We start from the raw sequence: 24,345 nt of genomic DNA, 5'->3' as shown, positions 1-24,345 counted from the left end.
GCAGAAGCCGTTGGTGGGCAGTACCTGGCGTCGGAGGAGGGAGGGGCCACCCGGGGCGTGCGCCGTTGTGCGCATGCGCCGCCCGCGCCCGCCCCCCAGCCTGGGCTTTGTTCTGGGTTGGGCGCCATTTTGCGCGGCGGCTGTGTGAGGCGCTGATTGGGTTTCGGGGGCCCGCGGCGGAGCCAATCAGCGCGGGGCCCGAACCGGGGGAGCGAGGCACGGTGAGCGCGAGCAGCCAATATGGAGCCCCCGAGCGCCGGCCCCAGCGCCGGGATTGGCGGGGCCGAGTGGCCAGTCAGGAGCCCGCGCGCGGGGCCGGGCCCGGCCGGGGCGCTGCGGGGACGGGGCTCGGCGGCTCCGGGCCCGGGGGGGCGCGGGCGGAGGTGGGGGGGGGGGGGGGGGGCACCGAGGCCTTGTTCCGCCGCGGGGAGCCGCTCGGTGGGCCCGGCCTCCCCCGGCGGGGACAGGCCGCGGCTGTGCGGGGCCGCTGGGACGGGAGCCGGCAGCGCCCCGCCCTCCACCGGCCGTGCGGGGGGAGCGGCCCCGGGCTGCTCCTCCCCTTCCCCGCTGTGCCGGGGGTGAGCCGAGGGCAGGACGCGGGCCGCCTCTCGCCTCCCCGCCCCGCACCTGGCCGCCAAATGTCTCCGGCCGCGCTGTTCTCCGTAGGGAGGAACCGGCTGTGGTGCGGGGTGAGGAGCCCGGGGCTGCGCCTCCGGGAGCGGCCGTGCCCGCCCGGCAGGCCCCGGGTTGCTCCCGCAGCCGTGTGTCGGGTGAGGAGCTCGGACACAACCTGGTCCGCCGTGGTTCGTTACTGCTGCCCTCAAGGTAGCACAGGTCCTGGCGTGGGTTATCGCGCTGGTTCGGTCTTAGCGTGGCTCTGCTGAAGGAGCTGTTCGTGCGTGTTCTGTGGCTTCACGTCTGTGTGTGTGTGCGCGGGTATGAAGCGCACGAGGGCACTGCCAGGCAGCCCAGGGCCAGGGAGGAGGCAGTGGCTGAGGAGGCAGCTCCAGGAGCAGTGGGTGCCCCTGCAGTGCATCACCTGGTCCTAAAGCTGGAGCAGTAGCGCCGGTGCTTTGTGTTTGAATGAAGGGAAGTTGGGCTGGGGCAGCCTGGAGAAGAGAAGGCTCCTGAAGGGGAGACCTGAGAGCAGCTCCAGTGCCTAAAGGGGCTGCAGGGAACCTGGAGAGGGGCTTGGGACAAGGGCCTGTAGGGACAGGCCAAGGGGAATGGCTTGAACCTGCCCGAGGGGAGACTGAGCTGAGCTCTTAGGCAGAAGCTGTTCCCTGTGAGGGTGCTGAGGCGCTGGCACAGGGTGCCCAGAGAAGCTGTGGCTGCCCCATCCCTGGCAGTGCTCAAGGCCAGGTTGGACACAGGGGCTTGGAGCAAGCTGCTCCAGTGGAAGGGGTCCCTGCCTGTGGCAGGGGTTGGGGCTGGATGAGCTTTAAGGTCACTTCCAGCCCCAACCAGGCTGGGGTTCCAAATAATCCCTTGGAAGGCTGTGATCAAATGCCTGTAAAATCTGTTTGTAACTTTGGCTGGTGGCAGCCAGTGCAGAGAGCTGGGATTTCAACCCTGCCCGTATGTGAAGTGCGCAAGACAGTGACTCGATACAGGGTGTGTGAAGAGCTATCCCCAAGCCCTGGTGGGCCTGTGCTCAAGTGCTGGTTGTGGTGTTAAGGAAGCCAGAAGACTTTTGGCAAACAGCTTTTACTGGCCTCCTGGGCTTGCTATTGAAATACATCCCTGAAGAGTGGAATGTGGGAGCTGTCTCCTGCCAGGCCTATATTTGGTGTTAATGTGCAAGAAACGAAGAGAATGTAAAATCCTTTTGTTTTCTTAGGCTACGGTGAGGAGTAAGGTGATGGAAAAATGATGCAGTCTTAAGACACATGCAAGACACTGAAGTACATTGGGTGGTTTAAAGAGCAGGAAGTGTGAGAGGTGGCACTGCAGCAAGTAACCACAGCAACTGTTACAGCTAAAGTTGTGACTGGGTTTTGTGTGCTTCTTTGGGAGCCTGGGGGTTTTGGTGCTTTAGAATGCCAAGATTAAAGTTATAGGCTGCCTTTCATTAATGTAGCAGGTACTTGCTCAGTCATAGCGTAAATCAAATACGTCATTAAGAGTAAGAGTAAGAATTCTTCCCTTGTGGATCAACTGAGAAGAAACCTGAGGGAGAAGGAGGTAATGGAACTGAGTGTTTTATTTCAGCAGCATGTTCTTCATATGTGCAGGCAAGAGTCCAGGAGCTGGGAGGCAGTGAAAGGCTGGGGGCAGTGAGAAGTCTGCTGGTTATCCTCAAATATAGGAAAGGAGGAAGAGGAGAAGGATGAGGAGGGAGTGCTGTGTAGCTGGGGAAGGAAAGTTTTGCTTTGCTTTGTTGAGCTCCTGAAACGCAGCTTGGTTTTAAATCTGAACTTTGTGTTTGGTGAGGGGATTTTAACCATGACGTCCGTCTCCGCCACCAATATGCAGTGCAGGCATCAGTCTACAGCCAGAATATTCAGACTTGAAGGGTAAAACAGGAAGAGAAAGAGGCTCATAGCTACTATTTCATGCACTGAAGATATTGAGAGCATTGAGATTGAGGTACTTTCTGCTTCTTGGTCAAATGAGCTGCTCTTGAAATGCCAGTTGTAGTTCTGTTAGTGGGTGCTTTGAAAGTGGTGGTTCTGACCTTGGTGCCAGCAGATGGTTTGCTTTTCAGGCACTGTCAGGTAACAGTAACCTTCAAACCTTGGTACAATAATCACAGGCTTTGTTCACTTCTCTTGCCAGATACACAGGCTGAGGTGCACCTTCCACCGTGCTGGAGCTGACCCGCTATGGAGCAGTACACAGCAAACAGTAACAGCTCCACAGAGCAGATCGTTGTGCAGGCTGGACAGATTCAGCAGCAGGTATGGAGGGTGGAACGGGTGAGCTGGTGTGCTCAGAGCTGTTACACATCATCTTGTACTCTCAGAGTTTCACAGGACCAGCCAGATGCTTCATGATACTGTCTGGATATGCATTTGCCTGGCTTTAGCCACCTAATCTGTGGTCACTGATCTGACTCGAAGTCAGAGTAGATGTAAAAATTACTTATTAATAAAGTTGTAGGTATACAAGCTACCAAAGTTCATGTCAATGGGAGTTTGCAAACCGGTGGTGACCTGAGGAAAGTAACAAAGCCCCTCTGAAGATGGAAGAAATGCGCTATTAACAGAAACAGTCTGGTGTCCACAGGGAACAATGTGGTTTCCCCCCAAATTTGAAATAGGTTTTGTTGAAGCCCATAGAGGCTTTCTCAAGAGGAGTATTTGAGATCAGTCATTTCAGAACTATGGGTGGATCAGAAAGAACACACAGCACAGGAGTTGCAGCAAGACATGTAGCTTTGGATGAATTCATCCTCCAGAAAGACGTTTCTAGTTCATGTTCTAATGTGCAGGTGACAAAGGCCAGGATTTTTTAAGGGCTTATAGATTTTTCCTGTCAAGCTTCACCCATTCAGATACAGTAACACATTTTCAGGTGAGCTGTGCTGCTGCTGCTGGATTTTGTTGTATCTTCTGTTTACTGTAGTTCAAGGCAAGGGGACTTTCTTAGTTTGTTGTGCAAATGAATGAGCCACTGGGTGATGTTTTCAGGGAGATGGGCTTTGCTTTGTCACCAGCCTATTTGATAGCAGGGACCAGCTTCTCCCATTGCTTTTAATTGACATTTTTAGTCAGAACAAGAATGTACTTGAGGTTAAACATAAAGAATTATCAAAAATTCCTGCTACAGCAGATATATTTCGTTTTCTTGACACTTTGTAGGTGACAGTGAGGTAAATACATACTGTGGCTTGCTTCACTTTTAGTACATGCTCTTAAAGCCTGGGTTGCGTATGACATGAAATGTTTCTCTAAAATAAAACGTTTAACAGGCCTGTTGTAGTACAGCTTTTAGTAGAGAGATGTCCTTCATCTCCCCAATGCTAACACAGTTAACACAGATATTTTGGGACTCTTACTAAAGAGGCTAAAGATAGAAAAGGCTTTTAGATTTAACTGCTCTTGCAGCCTCTCAAGATTGTCCTTCAAGGTCAGTGTGGGAAGACACTGATGTGGGGGTGACATAGCTGAAGCTACGACTGGAGTCATCTGTGCTGCTGCTCTGTGCAGGAAGGAATTTATGGCCTTTATTGTAACTAACAGTCTGCCAAAAATCTGGAACCCCTCCACAGTAAGAAACATGGGCAGTGAAAGGAAGAGTTAAGCAGAAAGGCACCAGTCTGAAACACTGAGGCTGAGATGTTAGATTCTGCACAATAATCTCATGTCTTTGCAAGCTGTTAGTGAAGTGAAGCCTGTATGCAGTTTTGTTGGTATTCCTTTCTCAGGTTTGCTAAACATGTTCGCATTCCTTACGTTCCAAGAGCAGTGTGTATGAATTTTAAATTCACCCTCTTCCAGCAAAGTGTTGTTGTCTCTTGTTGGAGCTGTGCGTTTCCGTGTTTCAAGCTATTCCTGTTCCTGTTCCCAGCAGCAGGGTGGTGTCACTGCTGTCCAGCTGCAGACTGAGGCCCAAGTGGCATCCGCCTCAGGCCAGCAAGTCCAGACCCTCCAGGTAGTGGTGATCTCTCTAATTGTGTTTGTGAGCACTGCATGACTCTCGCCATCGCCACATATCTAATGCTGTGTTTTCTCCAGGGTTTGAAAGAGGAACAGGAAAATTTGCTAGCAGTAGTATCTGTGCTTTATGCTAGGTGTAGGGTTTTCCATGGAGAGCTTTTCCTTGGATCTCAGGTGCATGCCAGAAACCCTGATGCATCTAGGAATTCTGGCTGCATATTCTGAAAGTGAATAGTGGTTGAAATGGACTTAAAAGACAAAAAACCCACCAAGATGAAGAAGAACCAATTAAGATACGTAACTCAAAGATTTCCTGTAATTTCAGGGAGATGAGATTCCTGATACCCACTGTGAGTAGTTGTGTTTTCACTACAGACAGGGAGGTGGTAGGGCTTGGAGAGTGAAACTTTCTCACCTGTGGTTAAAAAGGGCAGCTGAGAACAATATTGGCCTCTGTGAGATGGAGACATCTGACTTCTTACCTGTGTGTGACCAACACAGGGAAACCCTGAAGTATGTATCCTAAACTGGAAAGAACCGCAAGGTCATTTCAAACCCTGGTTTGTTTCAGTGTGGAGTATTTTCTGTCTTGCAAACTCCATTTCATTAGCTCATGTCAGAGGCTTTAAAGGAGCTGAGAAACCCTGCATAGCTGCAACACTTTAGAAGTGGGGCATTTCTCACTCAGGATTTGGATTTTGTTTGGGTTTGAATTCTTCAGAGGGGAGTTCCAGGAGGCTGGAATGGTCTTGCCAGGTGTAAATTTGAACACAGCATTTTTTATGTTCAGAGTTCATCTGTAAAGCTGGCTGACATGAATTGCTTGGGTCATTGTGGCCTCCTGGTTGACCTTATGGGCCCCCCTTTCTTTTTTGTTCTCTTTTCCCCCTGCTTGCTCTAATACATTAACAAGAATCCTGGAATGAATCATTTTTGTTTCTGCTTATTGGATATCGTACTGCTGACTGTGCTTCTCTGGCTGCCATGAGCATGCATATCTCCTTCTCTTTATGTTGTAATTCAAAGCAAGCACTACTGATGTTTGTTAGGGACTTGTATGCCACAGGCTGAGGAACAGAACAGTGGTGCAAGGGTATTGGGTGACCTGGAAAGTCACACTATTCTGTGTGGGGTGTTGATCACTGAGGTACAACCGCAGTTGCTGCTGTGGATGCGTTAAGTAGGTAATTCACTTGGGTGTTTGAACTGTGCAAAGTAAAGCATTTTAGGGGTAGTTCAGTGTGTGCTGGAGCTTCGTGCTGATGTTCAGCCTGGTATTCTGTAGTGCTGAGTACTGCACTCGCTATTGCCTGGTCTTGAAATTTGCAGGTAGAAAACCCAAGAACTCAGTGAGGTTTAGTCAGGTTTTTTAATCATTTCTAAACAACTGAGAGTGTGGTCAAGAGTGATCACCTGGTTCATAAGACTCGTTTCATGTTTAAGCCATGGAGGTATGGTATTGGCAAAGATATGTTTTGGGGACTTAGCAGGCGAGGGTATTCAAACAGAGAGGTTTTCCCCTTCCTTTGCTTTTTATTGGCCTGTTTCCTAGTGACCAGACATACCTGATCTCAGTCTCCAGAGACTCTTACGCTGAGTTTACAAATCCACTTGTAAGCCTTGTTGGGCCAAGTGGCAGCTGCTCATTGTCTTTCTCTGTTCCTTTGTGAGCTACACTTTGTGTTGCTACATTCATAATTTGACTTAATACCCATGAAAAGGTTCCCTAAGAACATCCCACGCAACGTACCAGTTAGGAAATGGAAATGTTGTAAGCATGTAATTGGGGAGAGCTGAAGCTACTTCAGAATCTGTCAGAATGGCTTATTTAGAGCTTTCTCATTAGGAACTCCAATTAAAGATTAGCAAGAGTGATGTGAATAGTGAAGTTTCTTTTATTACACTTTGCTCTTGGGCTGCGCATGAAAGTAGTTATTGTGTCGAGAAAATTTAGCCATGCTTTTCATGCTTCATTGCAATTAGACTTGGAAGTTTTGGGTAGACTGCAACAGAAAAGGATAATGTACTAAATCCAGTAGCACATCATGGAAAAGAATCTAGAAACTAAAGATACTTGGTGGTGATTGTGAACCTGGTTAGTGACTGTTGCGCAGTTTCTCTGGTCACCGCGTTAAAATAGGTAAGCGCTCAGCCTCCTGTGGGAGCCACCTCAGTTTCTGGCTTCAGGTCACCAGACTTTTCATTGTTGTGTTTGCTTTTTCTCCCTTTTCCCAGGTCCAGGGTCAACCCCTGATGGTACAAGTAAGCGGAGGCCAGCTGATCACATCAACGGGCCAGCCTATCATGGTGCAGGCTGTGCCAGGGGGTCAGGGCCAGACAATCATGCAAGTCCCTGTTTCTGGAACACAGGGGCTGCAGCAGGTGAGATAACCCTCATTTTATTTAAGATAAACTGTGGAGAATGAGCTGGGATGTTCTCACCTCATCAGATACTGTATTTGCCTCTTGAAATAAATTGGGCAAAGCCAGTTGTTCTCCAGCTGTGGATTTGGCAGTGAGCTGCGTGTTGAGAATGCAGTGGAAATTCTTTATGTATTTGATTTTTGTATTTTATGGGATGGTTCAAACCTTTTAAATGAGATCCATTAAAACACAGCTGGAGTTGGTTTGGGGTTTTTGGTTTGGGGCTTGTGTTTGTTCTATTTTAACTGGCCCTGACAGTGTAGTTGTGATCTGGTGCCTACTCAGTATATGGCTCAGAAAGATGATTAATTGATTCATTGAAGAAAGCTTCTTAAAAATAACTCTTGTGCTTGAGTTGATTTAATACACAATGGCTGAAGCTGAATTGAAACTTTCCTATTGCACAGAAGGTAATCCTGTAGAAGGTATAGAAGATGGATTTTATTAGATTACAAGTATTTGTAATACTTGTCTAAAAGATGGTTTTTGAATTCGAATAGGAGCTCACAGTGTGTTCCTCAGAAGCCAAGGGAAGAACTGTAACAGTGGCTTAATGAAAGCGTTCTAGTGATTTGAGAATGGGATTTAGGAATCAAGTTGAGCACAGTCCAGGGAGGCATCTGATGTCTGTGTTTTGGAAGGTTTATTTAGTGTTTATTTAAAGTTCCTTTTGTTGAAAGCCAATATATTTTGTGTAAGGTTCTTTACAGTCTGCTTGGTGGAGGAAGATCTGTACCTGAAGCATCAGCTTCAAACCACATTCCAGTTCCTCTTTTTTAAAGTAAGAAATGTTCCACATTGCTGGAAAGACTTCTCTGCAAAGCTGAAGGCAACTTTTATCTATGTCCAGGAGGATTTCTGTATGCTGCATAATTAACACTTTGCAGATTTCTTAAATCTTAGTCCTCTTTCACCTGACTATTATTATTCCTGGTTTCATGTAAATAACTTATTTCTTTTGACCGTTTTATTGTGTGAGCAGTGGAGAACTGCTGGGGTATAATGACACCAGCATATTATGTTTCCTCTCTTCTGCATGATTGTGACTGCTGTGTCACAGGGAGGAATAAAGTAAAACTCTTCATTTGAAAATGGAAAAAAGAGAAGAATCAGTGGTTTCTTTTTCTTTGCAACAGTAAATCATCCTCAGAGATGATTTGGTAATGCTGAGGCCAAGGAGAGAGAAATAAGAGGCATAGTTAATGTTCCTTTCTGACTCTTTCTTCCACAGATTCAGTTGGTCCAGCCAGGTCAGATTCAGATTCAAGGTGGGCAGGCTGTGCAGGTACAGGGGCAGCAGGGCCAGACCCAGCAGATCATTATACAGCAGCCACAGACTGCAGTTACTGCTGGCCAGACACAGGTAACTGCACCAGCATGAAAGGGTTTTCTTGAGAGGAACAGGAAGAGAAACTTGGCAAATGACTTAAGATGTGGTTAAGAAAAAAGGGGGAAAGGCATTATTAATATTGAGGAGAACTTGAGAATAAATTTCATGTTTTTGTAGTGTTTTCATACATAACTCTGGGGCAGAATAAATAGATTGCATGTTTTTATCCATTGTGTTTCTGTACTTTATTGGCTCATGGTCGGTTTTGTCTATTTGTTGCAATTTGACAACGTGAAGTATCAGTAATGTCATACTTGCGCCATTTGTGATGTAGTCCAGTCATGCCTGGGTTCTTTTGTTTAGGACCAAAATTAATAGTTCTTCTTTTAACATACTCATAGTGAGACAGGAAATGTAGAACTTGTTTCTTTCAATGTTAAATATGACACTGTTAGAAAAAGTATGATATATGTGTTTGAGGTGTTTCATCTGCAGTTCAGTGGGTTTGTGCTCCATCCTATTTCTTGATGCTGGTAATAAAGCAAAAGAAATAGATGGCTGAAACACCTTAAGCACCATGTATTAATTCAGGAATTGTAAAAGTTGAAAAGCGAGCAATTTGTAAAGTTATTGTGTTATTTGTTTTGTTTAGACCCAGCAACAAATAGCAGTTCAAGGACAACAGGTAGCACAAGCAGCTGAAGGCCAGACCATAGTCTATCAGCCAGTTAATGCTGATGGAACCATTCTCCAACAAGGTATGAGTTTTGGTGTGAAGAGAGTCAGGGCTTCTCAATATCTCTGCCATAGGTGTTTATTGCCTCGTAATTACTGTCAAAGAAAATACTTGAGCTGCAGTGCTGGGGTGCTCTGAGTGCAAACAAGCTCTTTGGCAAGGGCTGTTTCCTAACGGAATAGAAAGGTGTTTGCTTTTACACCTTGGAGTACACACATCTTTCACCTGACACTGGGATTACTGAGCAAATACAAACTAGATGATATTAAGGTCCTTTCCAACCCTAACTATTCTATGATTCTATAATGCTTTTCTGGATCTTTTTGCATGCTGTGGAAGGATGAATGAGTAAAAAGCAGAAGTGGGACTAATGGTGTTCCCTTCTTTTTGTGTGCGTGTTTTTTGGTTTGTTTTGGTTTTGTGTTTTTGTCTTTTATTTTCTTAAAAGTGACAGTCCCTGTTACAGGCATGATCACCATTCCAGCAGCCAGTTTGGCTGGAGCACAAATTGTCCAGACGGGAGCCAACACCAATACAACCAGTAGCGGACAAGGGACTGTCACAGTAACGCTGCCGGTTGCTGGAAATGTTGTCAATTCAGGTGGAATGGTTATGGTATGTATTGAACTCTCCATTGATATTTTTAAAGGTTTGAGCTTTCAAGATGCCTGTACACAAGCTGTTGTCTGAGATTAACGTCACCTTAATGTCGTCAGTCTTCTCAGTAGCATTCATTTAGGATTTAAACAAGAGAAGTTTTGAGTTTCAGTGGCCTATGTCCTGTTGTGACCTGTGTATTCTGTGGTTTCTTTCTCCCACAGCAGATTGAGTTCAGAAATCTAGAAACTGAAATTCAAAATAAGTTGTTAACTGATAAATAAGGCTTAAAAAAACTGAATCAGCTCTTGCTTTTTTTGAGGATTCCTTAGTATTTGTTTTTCTGATTCCTAAGAGGGCTTTTTCTGCCAACTCCTTTGTAGTGTGAGGCCTTTTAACTTGCATTCTGTTCTTCGTCCCCACTAGATGTCAGCAGCTCTATGAGTAATCCTTAAGAAATTACCATATAAATTAAAGACGTGATAACCAAAGAGAAAGGGAAGCAGTGAGCATGTCCTGTATGCTTAATTGTACAAGAAACAGTAGCATGGTCATAAACTGTGCATTGTACTGAAATTTCACCATTACTAAAAGAAAATAAAATCCCTAAGCGTGACTTATGAATAATTGATTTCTATAAATTTGTTCTTATTTGTTCTACAGTTTAAGAACAACTTTATTACTCCTTTTAATTTAAGTAGGTGCATTATCTAAACCAAACCCAAACACTTTCCATTTTAACGTTCATGGGTTTTCGTTTTTAGTTACTTTTTTTGCATTCACTTTGTGTTCTGAGCTACAAGCACTAAACCTACATTCTCTGTACAGATGGTACCTGGAGCTGGCTCAGTACCAGCTATCCAGAGAATACCTTTGCCTGGGGCAGAAATGCTGGAAGAAGAGCCCCTCTATGTAAATGCCAAGCAGTATCACCGGATCCTGAAGAGGAGGCAGGCACGTGCTAAGCTTGAAGCAGAGGGAAAAATTCCCAAAGAAAGAAGGGTGAGAATATAATTCTGGTCTACTACAGGGTTGCTCTATGGGAAAGGCACAGAAAACCACTTGCGCTGGAAAATGAGGACTAGAATCTTAGTGATCTTCAGTTATTTTTGTGTCTTCATAAGGTACATCAGAGTAATTTTAAGCCACTTGGTGGCAGTAGTGCTTCCTGTGCATGCTTCCGATTGCTGAACATGACTGTAGCTGCATTGCAAATGGGCATTTACTGTTAATGCTTCATCTTTGGGGAAGGATGGGGACTGGGTAGGCTTTTCTAGCAGTCAGGAATTTCTGGGCTGGTCTCATTGCCTACTTCATCCTGTCACAGAAATACTTGCATGAATCTCGGCATCGTCATGCCATGGCCAGGAAGCGGGGAGAAGGTGGACGTTTCTTCTCACCAAAGGAAAAAGACAGCCCTCATATGCAGGTTGGTGGTGTTTTGTCTGCTCTTTGGCCAAGTGCCACTTTCGCTCCTTTAGAATACACTTTGGAAGTGTCTTTGTACTGTTCTGTTTGTTATTTTTTGGGCTAGGCTGCTGACCTTGTTCCCTTTCAGGCAGTGTAAAGAAATAACTGTCTCTTGTAGAGAGCAGGTGTCTATTTGCCTTGAGTAATTAACTTATAGTAATACTGATAGAAATGTATTCACTGTGATTGTACAATCAGAGAAGGCTGTATTTGTCCTAAGAAATATAGTCTTTGCAGTCTGGTTGCATACCAGAAGTATGTTTTTAGGACGAATTAAAGGTAGAGACACCTTATCTGCATTTGCTGGAGAATTAGAAAATGTGAATATCTGATTCCTAGCGGCATGTTGATTGACATAAAAAGTGCATGACAGGTTTTCAAAGGAAGGGACACATGAGAGTAGAATTAGCTAATTCTGTTGTTGATTAGTGCTTCAAAGCAGTGCTGTGGCTTTAGCAGAAGGTTTCTTTTTCTGAAGCAGAATCCTTCCCAGGTACTCAACCAGTACTAGGTCTTCTCTGTCACCAGAAACAAAACATTAGCAGGAACTACTGAGATTTATATATCCCATTCTCTTATGCTGGCCTGTAAACCCGAGGAAAAATATGACATGTTCAGAGATCAAGGAGCGTCAGGAATATCTTCTCTTGATAGTTGTGCATGCTTCTCTCTGCTGTTACAGGAAAATATTGATGTTACAACCTGGTATGTATTTTGTATCTGTAGGATCCAACTCAGACCAATGAAGAAGCAATGACACAGATGATCAGAGTGTCCTAACTGCTGCTTAAAGAAAAAATATAACTGAGTAGGATTCCTGTCCCCTCTGCAAGTCTCTCCTCTCTTTCCAGTGTATCAAGCGAGTCTTTCAATGGGACATTCAGCATATCACAGCCCATCGTTTTCTACAGAACAAGCACCACATTGTCAGTATGTGGGTTGGGATTTTAACTGCAGTTCACTCAACAGAAAAAAACACTCAAACTTACCGACCTTCTTGGTATACTCTTCTGATCCAGCACAGGGATTTCAGAGGCTGAGTAGTGCTCATGCCTTTGTTTCCTTCTTTTAAACATCTCTTGCATTAAGATTGGCCATAGGTGAGAGTGTGCTGCTGACTCGGTGATCAGCAATAACTCTGGCATGCTGAAGCAGGGGCAACAAAGACTTCTTGGAGTTACGGCCCTTCTGTACAGAGACTTCATCCAGCTTCTAGCAACCAGCACCAATGTGGCTACACCACACACAACTACTTTGTTTTCCTGCAGAAACTTGTTATTTACATCCACTCCTTACACCTTTGGACTTCACTGTCGACTGGACTGTTCCCTGTTGTTGCATCTGCACTTCTGAACTGGCAGAAACTGAAGGGGGATTCTTTTGAGTTCCACCTTGTAAAATACATAAAAAGCAGACTCTTCTCTGGGAAGAGTTCAGCCATCTAATCACCATGATAGAAATATTTCATGATCACTGCAGGACTTGACATATTGTGTATCCCTTCTGAGAAGTAAGATGGGAGAGGGTGATGCGGGGGTAAGGATTTAATCGGTAACAGCAGTCTCTGGGTGGTTTTTGGTATGTTTCTTGCCAGTAGTTGTTGCTTGGAAGAGAAGTGGGTGCTAGTATAGAAAGGTTTAAAACTTTTAAGTGAGTCTCTTCCAAAGGATTCCTTCTAACCTGCCCATCCAGTGCATGGTTCCTCCAAAAGACATAAAATCTGCATAAAATGTGAGTGATAGCACTTGACCATCTTTGTGATGGTGTTCTTGTTGTCTGTTCTAGATCAGTTCTACAATTCTCTCGTTCTACAAGGAGTGAGGGATTTTATGGCAGCAGAAGCGTTGGCCAACCTAACTCAGCTCATCCTGGTGTAACTGAGGAGCTGTTAAACACAGGAAGGCAGATATTGAACCTTTCAGGCTTTTGATAGACTGCCCTCTTTAAATAAAAAATAAAGTGGCACTTAAAGAGGAGTACTTACATTAAAAAAAATGGATTATTTTTCATGACCAGTCGCTGGCTTCTGCCCGAATGTCCTGACAAAACACATCTTGAAATCCACAGCTCATTATGGATTTTAAGCTTGCTCCATTCTCACTGATTTGAAATTGGGCGGTGGAAGCTGTGGTTCATAAGCATTTTAACAGGAGATACTTGCATCTTTCTGTCTCCTCCCATCATGCGTGAGTTCTAAGATGCTCTGTGTATCACCTCTGTTCTGCAGTCCCATCTCTTCCAGTTCTTGTGGTCTGTAGTTCAAACACAAAACTGCCAGGAGTTAAGCATGGGATTGGCAGTATTGCCAGGCATTGTCACTGAGGAGGTAGTGATGAACCAAATAGGTAAAGCTACAGCGGCCACTATGGGTTTGAGGAAAGCAGACAAGGATGGATGAGACTGGCTTAAATTCAGTGAACTCTGTTTTCAGGTAAATGCAACTTGAAAAACACAACCCGTATTATTTCTTGTCCCCTCTGTTTTTCACATTCACTTAAAGCTTATGACTACAAAATGGAGGACAAATCAGCAAGTTCTAGAAGACTGAGAGGATGCAAAAGGACAGAGCCTTGGAAATTCTATTTACTTTAGATAAAAAAGAAAGAGAAATTCTGGACCTAAGAGTGTGAGAAGGTGGGAAGGAATGCAAGAAGAGGGAGCAGAAATGTGGAGAAATGTTATGTTCTACACTGCCAACAGGCAATCTTGGAGGAAGAGCATGTCAAGATACTAAGAATGACAGCATTTAGGTCAGGCACCTGTGGAGGTACATAGCCAGTGAAAGAACAGAATGCAGATCTGACATTTGTAGCAGGCAGCTGGACTTTCTAAGTGGAGTTCAGTTCATTTTCCTGAAGCTTTGGTGCCGTGTTCCTGCCCTTACTACTGCTGACGTGATGAACTGAGGCTGAGGAGGAAGCTTGGGCGCACGGTTGACACCTGCAGCTATGGGAGGTGGTGGCCAGTTCTTGACATGCAAATAAATCTGTTAATTTCATCTTAAATGATATGAGTTACCTAACGCTCTGCTCACAAATCTTAACATTAGGGGTTTTTCCTAATGATTTAAAAGGCATTTGTTTACCTCCATTGCATTAATGGCATCTTTGGTGCTGTTGGTTGCTTCTGCCTTAAAATACTTGCCCAATTTGAGCACAGTGCTTCTGTTCTTCAGTTGGCGACTATGAAATCCTCACCCATTTCAGGAAATACGTAGCTCCCTTAGTGAAGGACTAACAAAAAAATCTGCTTTATTTGAATTTGCAGCATTATTGTAAATATTGTTTTTAAGCACATCTGTACAGTTGGTCAGTGAAATATTCATGTGCTGGAGGCTTATTTCTGTGCTGGAGTGAGACAGCCTCTCCATAACGTTTCTGCTCTTCAGGTTACAGCTGATCTCCGTCCTGGAGAGCTCCTTCTGAAAGTTGGAAGTCAGGGAAGCAAGATTATTGCTCTGACAGGTATTTTTTTTAATGAATAATTACGTCTTTTCTTAAAGAACTTGTAAACTTCAAAGCAGCTAGGATGTTTTTCCCACTAAGCTCTTCTATATAGGTTTTCTGACCCGTTGTTGTAGAACGTGTGTTAAGACCTCTGGATTTGTGTTATATAGGAAGTCTTATTGTTAATACTTTCAATAGTGATGTGAAAGCCTGAGTGCTACTGTCCTGTTTTTCCTTTGCTTTGGGTTATATGTATCACTTCTAAAAGTCGTGTTTGCTTGGTGAGGTTGGAGTTATCGGTCAACACCATGTTACCAAAACTGCTTTCTTTTCCTGGGTAAATGGGTTAAACTGGAGACATCATCAAGTTCGAACCTCTCTAGTAATTAAACGGGAATTCTTTGTAGATTTGCTACACTCGAGCAAAACCTTCCCTTTTGGAGTGCGTAAAAGAGAGGATGAACGAAGAGGCTCGGGAATAATTGTGGTTGATTGACCCAGAGAGCACTGGAGTGGCGAACCGATCAAAAACCAGTTTAAAGGGAGTGTGAAGAACGGGGTTCGGAAAGCGGTCCCCAAGCGATGCCACGCAGCTTTAAGGCCTTGCATGTTAAAAGGGGGCGAGAGGAATCTTTTCTTTGTGAATGGGTGTGGGAGGGTACTGAAATGAATGAAACGTGAGGCAAAGTTTGTATATAGTTAAAAGTTTATAATTTTTTTTTTTTTATATATAATGCATTTTTTCAAGTGTATTTCGGTCTTTAATAGATGCAATTGTAAGTACTGTGTACACTATCCAGCTAATAAAAGTTTATAAACCAACAGCAAGCTTTGATTCTTTTTCAGACCTCTTGAGCCAAGCAGCAGCAGTGACACGGGGCAGGGCAGGCACTGCTGAGGAGCACGCAGCAGCCGGTGAGCTCTCCCGCCCTCCATGAGGGAAGGTTGTGGGCACCGGCCATCTTGGTGTTCCTCTGCTCCATCCCCATCCGCCATCTTGCTGCCTGAGGCACTGCTGTGCCCGCCCTTGGGGCCAGGCTGAGGGTGCTCATTGGCTGGGGGTTGCTCTGGGACACCTCTGATTGGCTGGTGAAGAGCACGCTTCCTCACAGCCTGAGGAAGGCAGTGCCTCAAGATGGCGGCTGTGGGGTGGGTTGTGTCTGAGGAGGGGCTGCTGAGGGGTAGGAGAAGGCTTTGCCTCTCAGAGCCCAGGGAGTATGATTTATTATATGATTGTTATGTTCTTACAGTGCACTTAGGGCAGTGCTCTTAGCAGTTAACAGCAGGTACCAGAGGAAGGTGCCCAACCATCCGTCCTGTATTTGTGTACTCCCTCTTGGAGATTAAAAGAGTCCTCTTAGTGTTTACTGCTTTTAAAGTGAGATAAATGAAAAATTATTTCAGCAGCTATCTTAGATTTGGAGTGAGTTTTAACTAGAAGGACAGAAGAGACCTCTGGAGGCACCGGAACGGAAGGTATTGACTAATAGCCTCAGTCCTAGAAGAAACTCCTGTCCTCTTACGTCCTGTGCCCTGTCCATCTGATACAGCCAGTTCCTTGAGTGATGCAACTTGTCTTCCTGTTGCCATCAAACGAGGGAGAAGCTGTGAGGACATGTGAGACGTCAGCCAGGTACATGCTTATACCATTATTCAACAGCCAAAACAGAACTAGGCCTCTAACCAGCTGTCTCTGACAGGCTTATCTGAAGACACAGCCGGGTTTGTCATGTCTCAGTGTCCAGAGGCTGCTTGTACCCATTAAACCATTTCTGAATGTGGTTCCACAGCTGAACAGAAGTGGATGGAGTGGGCTGCTGGTGCCTTCCAAGCTTAGCTACCAAAGATGCCCATTTAAATTGGGTCTTAAGATAATTCTTCATTATATGCAGTTCAGGTTATGAGCAAGTCTCCATCATTTGCACAGAAGGAAAATACCTGTAAGATGTTACAGATTTAGAAAGATTTGAGAATGTTTCTTGTGTCTTTATTTTAAATTAGGCAGTTACATTTTGATAAGTTTGTGACAGGGGACTGACAACATCCATAGAGATAAACTGTCCCTAGAAACACCCTTGAATTTATCATACGATAGCAGATCATCTTCAGCTTTTTAGGCAGAAAGACGTGTGCGCCAGTGAGCCTCTCTATTATGTTGGTTATTTATCTTCTATTACTTTAGGATCTGAGGCCACCAGCCCTGTCACTGTGTATGCCATTGCATCCTGATGAGGGTCTATGCAGGCAAAGGTTCAGGTGCTTTCAAGGAGACAAGTAGGATAAATAAGGAGTCGGATTTGTGTGCTGCAGCCTCTTACGTTAACTGTTGGTCTCTGCTGTTGTGCATCATGTCAGACCTTAATGGTATGGTCCCCACACCAACACTTCTGACAGCTCAAAAATGACCCAAAGCACAAGGGTGTCACTCATTTAATTTTAACAGAGTTGGTTAATGCAGCTGTTGTGGGTTAAGCTCAGAAAAATGAAAAATAACAGCATGCAAGAACAGAAAATGGGAAGCTGGCACAGGAAGGGAGGGATGCACGCCTGCAAGCCTGTTTAGGAAGCCAGAAATACGTTTCTTTAGTTATTATTAATGGCAAAAAGCTTCCTGTTATGTAGCCACACCAGACCAGTCAACAGAATTTCCTTCTCCCCTACGCCTCTTCCCCCTTCAGAATTGTACAAGCACTCACAGGCAGGCAGAGCGGAGTTTATATGATTCATGGATGTAGTCTCTGCCTTTTCACATTCCTTTCCTCCCATGCCACCCAGTACCAAGGTTGGAGCCTTCTTGGGATCTTAATACCAAAACATTAAACCCGTTTTTGTATCATATTTGGCACCCTCCGGCTCCAGCTCATAGAATTCAGATGAAAATCTCAGTCAGATGACTTTTGGGATTTATCCATAATCCCTAATGAATGTTTGCAGATAGCGCCGTGATAACAGGATTGAGGAGTTTGATCAGTGTGTGTGTAATTTATGATGGGTTTATATTGCAGCATGGGTGTGGTATTATTAGCAAGTACCAATGGCAAGGAAATACAAAGTTATTTCTTTGTCAAAATAACTACCTTTGGGTGTAAATTCTACACCCATGTGTTCAGACTGAAGACAGTTTATACTATAAAGTAGACAAATGTTTTTCGACAGGACCCTTGTTTACTAAAACATGTTAAGTGCATTACTTGTGTATTTCAAGCCCTTCAGTGACTGGCACCGTATCAGTTGCTGCCAGAGAGAAGTAGTTTCCTGTATTTGGGTTGATAGTTGCCTGTTGTTTAAAAATAGAGTAATTTGGAAAAAGAAATACACCCCAGCTTCCCACTAGATTTGCTTACCAAAAGCTGAACTGGGATGCTGGACTATTAGAAAGCGCAGGGTTTTTTGTCAGGGAAAGTTTGTGGATCCATGTGCCTCAACATTTCAGCTGTGTTCTGCCTCACACCCCAGACACATCCAACCTCATCAGTTGGTTACAAATTGGTAAGTTCAGCAAAGTTCTGTGACTAAGCCCAATTCTTTGGGCTGCTTTGCCGAGGTGGACCTGTTTTCAGTTCCAGAATGTGGAGCTGTATCCCCATGGTGTGTCCATCTCATGTAACAAAGGAGCAGAGCTAACACCAGCACAGAGAACTCGCAGAGGACAAGGAAATAAGCAGCCGCAGGAGGGTGATCACTGGACATGAAGCTGGGGTGGCAAATGGGAAATCTAGATTCCTGCTGCCCTTCCTGGGCAGGGGCTGTCAGGCTCCAGGGATGCTCTCAGGTTCCCTGGGACCCCTCAGCTGATTTCTTATGCCTTATACAGGTCTTCTGCATGAGTTATCAAAGCTTTTCTGTGTGAAAGGTTTCTGTGACTGGAAAACACTTTTAACTGAATGGAAGCATTTGTGCAAAGCTGGTTTTTAGTTCTCATCAACTTGAAATATTGCTGTCCCAAACCCATTTGGTTTTGATTAATACAATCCTACAAAATGGTATTCAGTGGTTTTGATGGGAATCCATAAAATACTATTTTCTTTTTATTTCCTTTGAGACTTTTTTATTTCATATGGCAAAAAATAATTTCCTGGCCACTTCTGGCTCTAGATACATACAGGTACATATTGTGGTTCTGTGTTGAACTATATAATAGAGTTTTACCCTGTCCTTGATAACCTCTAGTGGAATCTTTATGTCTAGGTACACCATCTTTTGCTGTAAAGCAAAAATGGAAGTGACACATCACTGTTGATTTATTTTAGCTGTCTCCCACCCAGTGCACTGTTGACCTTGTAGCTCACCTCAAGTGAAACCACTACCTGTAATCTTTGCAGCAGAGTATTTTTCACATCACCCATAGAGAGATGTGCCAGAATTCTCTCTTGGAGTCCTTCCATGATTCCAGGGCACCACAGTTACCATGTGGGAATACTGAAGCCAGGCTTTGTCAGTACAGCCGCAGTGGTGTGTGGCTGTGGATGGGCTAATTTAACCTCTGGAAATGAGTTTAGCCAGAGCACAACCACGGAGTGCCTTATCTGGTTTGGGATCTCAGCTGCTGTTTCTGCATGGTGCTAAGTGGAGGTGCATATGCCGACCTGCCCAGCTGGCTCAGAGCATTTCTACACAGCATAAACACACCAGCACATTCCAAGTGTCACCTCTTCTTTGGGTGATGTGCTGTGACCTGGTGTACTGCAGCTCTTCATCATGGCTCCACACTAAATCAGGTAATCAGTTTGATTTTATTTAGCTTTGCAAGCAGGGCAGGGGAAAGAATGTGAATGCCCTTGGGTTTGGGGTCTTCCTGGGAGAGCAAAGTGCAACTTCACTTTGGGGAGTGATGAGCAATGGTCACGTGTTAGTAAACATCCCCTTAAGAGGGTATTAAAAATACAGGGAGAAATACAGAGCGCCAGTTTATTCTGTGCTTACAAAGAGAACTTTGTGCTTTGAGAAATAAGGAAGCAGGCTCAGGGCTGCAGGGAGACTTCCCATTCCATTCTATTATGTTCCGTAGTCCCTTACACCTTTCCACAGTAACTGTTCACCAAGGATCCACACTGTTCAAGGCAGTTTCTGGGAGTTAATCTTCATCACCTTGAAAAGACAGGATCTGTCACCTGGCACTGCTCTGAAATGACCCGAAGTTGGTGGGTCTCAATTCAGACCCTGGTGAAATGATACTGGGGATGAGTATCTGGAATAACTCTGCCTGGTGGTGCTGCTGCTGGCAGTGGCTGGAGAGGACAGCAGAGCACTGCATTCCCAAAGGCTTTAAAGAGTGGAATCTCGGTTTAAAAGCTGATTTTTAGACAAATTATACTCTTAGCTTTCAATAGAAACCATCTAGTTCTGGTTGTGTTTCATGCTTTTGGGGGAAGCATGTAGGACACCTTGAAAAAAGCTGAAGACAAGGAAATAACCAGCCCCAGTCTGAGGAGGGTGATAATAGAGATCAAATGGGAAACCTGGATCAGTTCTTTATCACTGATTTCCATGAATCAGGAAAAGTTTCTAGAAGATTTGAGACAGAACCGTGTCTTTCCATTTTTACATTATGAGGATGTGTGTGTGAGTTACTCAATGCATTGTGGTTGAGATGTATTACCTAAACTTCTGCTTTTGTTGCTGGTGTATCTGTAGTTTTATTTCTAACAAAGCATGTACATTTACCAGCTGTACAGAGCGTTTTTTTCTGGCCTAGGAATGAGCTGGCGGAAAACTGAGCAGAGCTGCTCACCCTCCATGTGCCTGGGGAAGCATCTCTGCACACAGAAAAGCCTGTGTTGGATCTCTTAACAGAAAGATTTCATGTTCCTCTTTTCCCCCAGCCCTCAATCCCATCCTCTTCCTTTAGGTTCAGGTGCTACTGGCAGCATCTTTTCAGTTCAATTGCACTGGGAAAAGTTGGTCATCGCTAAGAAGAAGAGGTGGCAGATGGTGACATTCCCTCTCCGGAGCGACAGGTTCAGCGGTGCCTATGTTTAGTAGGCAATGCTTTTCTTACAGCAGGTGGCAAAGCTTTGCCTGCAAATGTTTGATGGTCATTTCCCTGTGACCTCCTTCTGGTGTGGCTCTAAGCAGTGCTCTACCAGGAGGGGCTGATTCCATCACCAGCGAAAGGGAGGACCTGCTGCTCACTCAGCCTTGGGTTCGTCCACTCTGTTTCTCTGCTCTTCCTGCTGTTGCCAATGATAAAGATCAGCACAGCCACCAGGAACTTAGAAACCAGGAATCCAGCAAGGATATAGAAGACAGTGAAATCAGCTTCAGGAGGGATGCTATGGGGAACGACAAATACAACAGTGAAGGGGATGGTTCAACTTTTGAAAGACAGCCTTAAAGAAACTCATAGTACAAATGTGAAGATAGTAACGTGTAACAGGCAGTCCCTGCCTGTGCACAGCAGAGCCTGGTTATCTCACATACAGATAAAATTATGATCTGCAGGATTTGTTTTGCTTGACACTTAAGCACTGCATTTTCTAAATTAGGATAAAAACCTTAGAAACCACACAGCAGCTCTAGGAATTGTCATGGATTAGGAACACATAGAAACTATGCCTGTGGTGCTGCTCCTCTCAACTTCTAATAGGGTTGCCAACGCTAATCTGTCTTAGTCCTAGGAATATCAGAGATCACAGCATGAGGAGTTCTATGGCTTACCTGGAGATGCTCTGCACAGCCCTAGGCTCCTCTGGCATTTGGGTCTCCAGGACAGCTGATGACAGAAACAGAACAGTTTAGTCTGCAGATGTTTGTGGGTGATGCTCATTGATGTCACCAACACCAGTGCCCCTGCAAGGCACAGGTAACAAAGGGGAGACTAGCCACTGGGCTAGCTTCTAAAAGGTTAATCTGGGTAGCAATAAAGGGATGACACGTAAAAGGGATGTCCTGTAAAAGTAAGGTCATGTTACTGTAAATCAGGAACTAAAAAGAGGCAATGAAACACAGTTCCTCCTTAGAGTAAGACACAAATAGATGTTTACTGAAGTGAGGCCTTGGCATCTGCAGAACCTGTGAACTCAGAGCCTCGGGACATACCTGTCAGCACTTCCACTTGCACCTTCCTTAAGCTGTTTGTTTCCCCCAGGTAGTCACTTTTGCACTGGTACAACCCAGCATCCTGTTTCTTGAGTCCCTTTATGGTGACTGTCAGGACCCCTTCACGGACGTTGTCGCTGATAGATGTGGTACCGTTCCTGTTCTTTAGGAAAGGCAGCCAGAAGCGTCGGGCACTCACCACGTGTTGGCACTTGGTCTCATGGATCTGCTTGCACCAACTCTTTTCTCTCCATCGCTGCTGCCAGGGGTTATAGGTGCAGTTGATGGAAATGGTGTCCCCCTCCATTCCATACACCACGGTGATGTTCTCTGCTGCGCAGGCTGCTAGAAGAGAAGGAGGAGCATGAAGCTGGGCATTCACGTAGACTGAGTTGGCACCACACAAGTTGTCTTGCTTTTTAAAAGCTCTTTTTACAAGGCAGCTCCTAAACCAATGTTGCCAAGCTGTTTGTGTGTGCCTCTCATTGGGCTGTGGCATCCCTGCTTTGCCATGTCCAGCTGCAGCAAGGCAGCTTGCTTCAGGATTTGGCCTTAGCACTTCCACACATGCTAACAGATGCAGAGTTGGCTCTGGAATACCCCTGCTGCAGAAAAGCTCCTTTGCAGTAAAGGCCCATGAAGTTTATCCCCATTTTAAGGCTCTTTACACAGCCCTGGAAATACTAAAATCACCGTGATGCCTCCAAACCCGTGCCCAGCTAACTGCTTAGGAGGTTATTTCTTAATCCCACTCCCAATTTCTAAATCTAGGGGTTTAGCAATTTTTTTTTCACCCTAGCTTTTAATATCCTGCTAATTTTTATCATGTTGACAACTGGTCTGTGGCTGCTTGGCTTTTTATTTGGTCTTAGCTCCTTATTCCTAATCTCCATTCCTCTTGATGGTTGGCAGAGGCAGAGGGGGCAGTCTGAGTTATTCATACTTCCAGAGAGAAGTGCAGTGTGGTATTTGCAGAAGTCCCTGTATTTCCAGTGAAGAAATTCAGATGTTGGTGACGTCTGTGAAACAGAAGTGATGATGACACAGAAAGAAATCAAAAACCAGGACTTTGTGCTGGCTGAGCCTTTTAATAACCCTTCTTAAAATCATTTTAACCATTCTAAAGCTAAACAAATCTGAAGATCTTTCAACTTGACTAGAAGGCAAAAATACGAATTAGTGCTCTCCAACACACTCAACTCTTTATCCTAATCTGTTGCTCTCCTCAGTTATCCCAGCTGAGGTTTACCCCCGACATGTCCAGTCCTGTCCTGTGCAATCCCTCAAAGCACTTTAACCCCCTCTTCACCTTCAATTCTGCCCCTCCAGTTCCAGGAGTGGCCCCAGGCTTTGGGGCTTTGGCTTTGTTTTAAATAGAAACAGCACTGCAAAAAAATCTCTTGATCCAAATCATGGCATTTATAAACTTGCTGATGCCCCTGTGGAACACTTTGTGTCATCCTCTTTTCAGCCAATACTGCTGACACATCACTTACTATTTGTGTTCCTCTTCCCTCCTTGTGTGCTACTGAAAAAAGGATAGGGCACTTCTTTCCCAAACTCTCTTAGATTATTGAGGAAGGTTTCTGCACTCCCAAAGCCTGAACCCTTCACCAATGCCTTTCTGTGCATTGCTGTAAGTACCTGGGACCTCCAAAGTGTGCCTGGAGGGAGAGGGCTGCCAGCTGGGTCCTGTGCCTTGTTTCTCTTTCAGATGAACATTGCTTCCCAAGCTGAACACAGTCAAGTGCCCAAGTCCCCTTCACTGAGCTTTCTTTGCCTCCTCTCAAGCCTGCCTGCTGCAATTTGTATTCCAAGCCCTACAAATAGAAATTAACAGGATTTTGCAGTTTCACCCAGGACTTCCGTCAGCAGTGCTTCCTGTCTGACTCAAAAGGATCCCTGTGAGAAAAGCTGAGCACTTGGATCACCCTTTGGTAAATGAATGGAAAAGCACAAACTGTTAGTAAGGAGTCTGGCATCCCTGCAGTATAAGTGGGGAGGAAGAATAGGATGTAGAACACACTGCAGCGTTCCAGCATCCCTCTGCGTGCATTGCCCTGGACCTTGCAGTGCTCAGGCAGGCAGGAAGAGTCTCCACCCTATCAAAGGTATGCTAGCCCAAGTTCTGCACCAATCCTTCACCCTACCTGTTAACTGAAACCCAAGGCCATGTATGCTTTCTTACCGGGTAGGAAGACCAAGAAGATGAGGTGCACGAGCTTCTCCATGTCAGCTGAGCAGAGGAGACAGGAGAGGAGTCTGGAGAAAAGTAAAAAGGGCTCTTGCCCAAGAGCAGCTTGCTTTGCCCCGTCCTTGCTCTGCCGGAAGGAATGAGCACAGGAACTTGGCATCTTTTCTGTCCTGCATATTGTGCAATTCACCAGGATGGACATTTCTTTTGTGGGCTGCAAATTCAGGCATCAGCACTGCCCATGCACAACCACAGTTTAGTCTAGAAAGAGAGCATCATGTGATGGCGTGAAAACATGGTGCTGCGAGCCCCTCCCAGCCCAGCCCTGGAGCCTGTCCACCAGAGCAGGCTTTGCATGGAGTGAATTCCTGCAAAGCCAAAAGGGAAAGGGGTGGCTCTCAGGGAGACTCTGCAGGTAGCTCAGTCACACCACAAGGCTGAGAGGGCAAGGACATCACCTTGTGGGTTATTTTCAGGAGAAAGAAGGTTTAGAAGAGCCTGCACATGAA

The 24,345-nt window shown here is 45.2% G+C and overlaps 2 protein-coding genes across 21 annotated transcripts; one reads left to right on the top strand and one right to left on the bottom strand.

Moving 5' to 3' along the window:
* The first annotated feature begins 90 nt into the window (after positions 1-90).
* NFYA (nuclear transcription factor Y subunit alpha) lies at positions 91-15,426 on the top strand. 18 transcript variants are annotated; one of them, XM_065698100.1, is made up of 11 exons: positions 92-221; positions 2,779-2,900; positions 4,516-4,599; positions 6,837-6,983; positions 8,257-8,388; positions 9,008-9,113; positions 9,540-9,706; positions 10,517-10,690; positions 11,016-11,117; positions 14,547-14,622; positions 15,012-15,426. In XM_065698100.1, the coding sequence occupies exons 2-11, from the start codon at positions 2,826-2,828 to the stop codon at positions 15,098-15,100; spliced, it is 1,152 nt and encodes a 383-aa protein (XP_065554172.1). In that variant the 5' UTR covers positions 92-221; positions 2,779-2,825; the 3' UTR covers positions 15,101-15,426. The 18 variants fall into 18 exon arrangements, with proteins under 18 accessions (XP_065554175.1, XP_065554172.1, XP_065554167.1 ...); XM_065698095.1 differs by having other exon boundaries at positions 4,513-4,599; XM_065698099.1 differs by having other exon boundaries at positions 93-221; positions 4,513-4,596.
* A 3,892-nt stretch (positions 15,427-19,318) lies between these two features.
* Positions 19,319-24,310, bottom strand: LOC136023586 (triggering receptor expressed on myeloid cells 2-like). Of its 3 annotated transcripts, XM_065698172.1 has the most exons (5): positions 23,831-24,310; positions 23,287-23,462; positions 21,643-22,661; positions 21,262-21,316; positions 19,319-20,876 (listed from the first exon to the last, which is right to left on the bottom strand). In XM_065698172.1, the coding sequence occupies exons 3-5, from the start codon at positions 22,139-22,141 to the stop codon at positions 20,684-20,686; spliced, it is 747 nt and encodes a 248-aa protein (XP_065554244.1). In that variant the 5' UTR covers positions 22,142-22,661; positions 23,287-23,462; positions 23,831-24,310; the 3' UTR covers positions 19,319-20,683. The 3 variants fall into 3 exon arrangements, with proteins under 3 accessions (XP_065554244.1, XP_065554241.1, XP_065554243.1); XM_065698169.1 differs by lacking the exon at positions 23,287-23,462 and having other exon boundaries at positions 21,643-21,987; XM_065698171.1 differs by lacking the exon at positions 23,287-23,462 and having other exon boundaries at positions 21,643-21,984.
* Positions 24,311-24,345: the final 35 nt, after the last annotated feature.

The sequence above is a fragment of the Lathamus discolor genome, chromosome 19 (assembly GCF_037157495.1).
Source record: "Lathamus discolor isolate bLatDis1 chromosome 19, bLatDis1.hap1, whole genome shotgun sequence".
NCBI classification, from domain to species: domain Eukaryota; kingdom Metazoa; phylum Chordata; class Aves; order Psittaciformes; family Psittacidae; genus Lathamus; species Lathamus discolor.
This window is presented reverse-complemented; position numbering and strand designations above follow the sequence as displayed.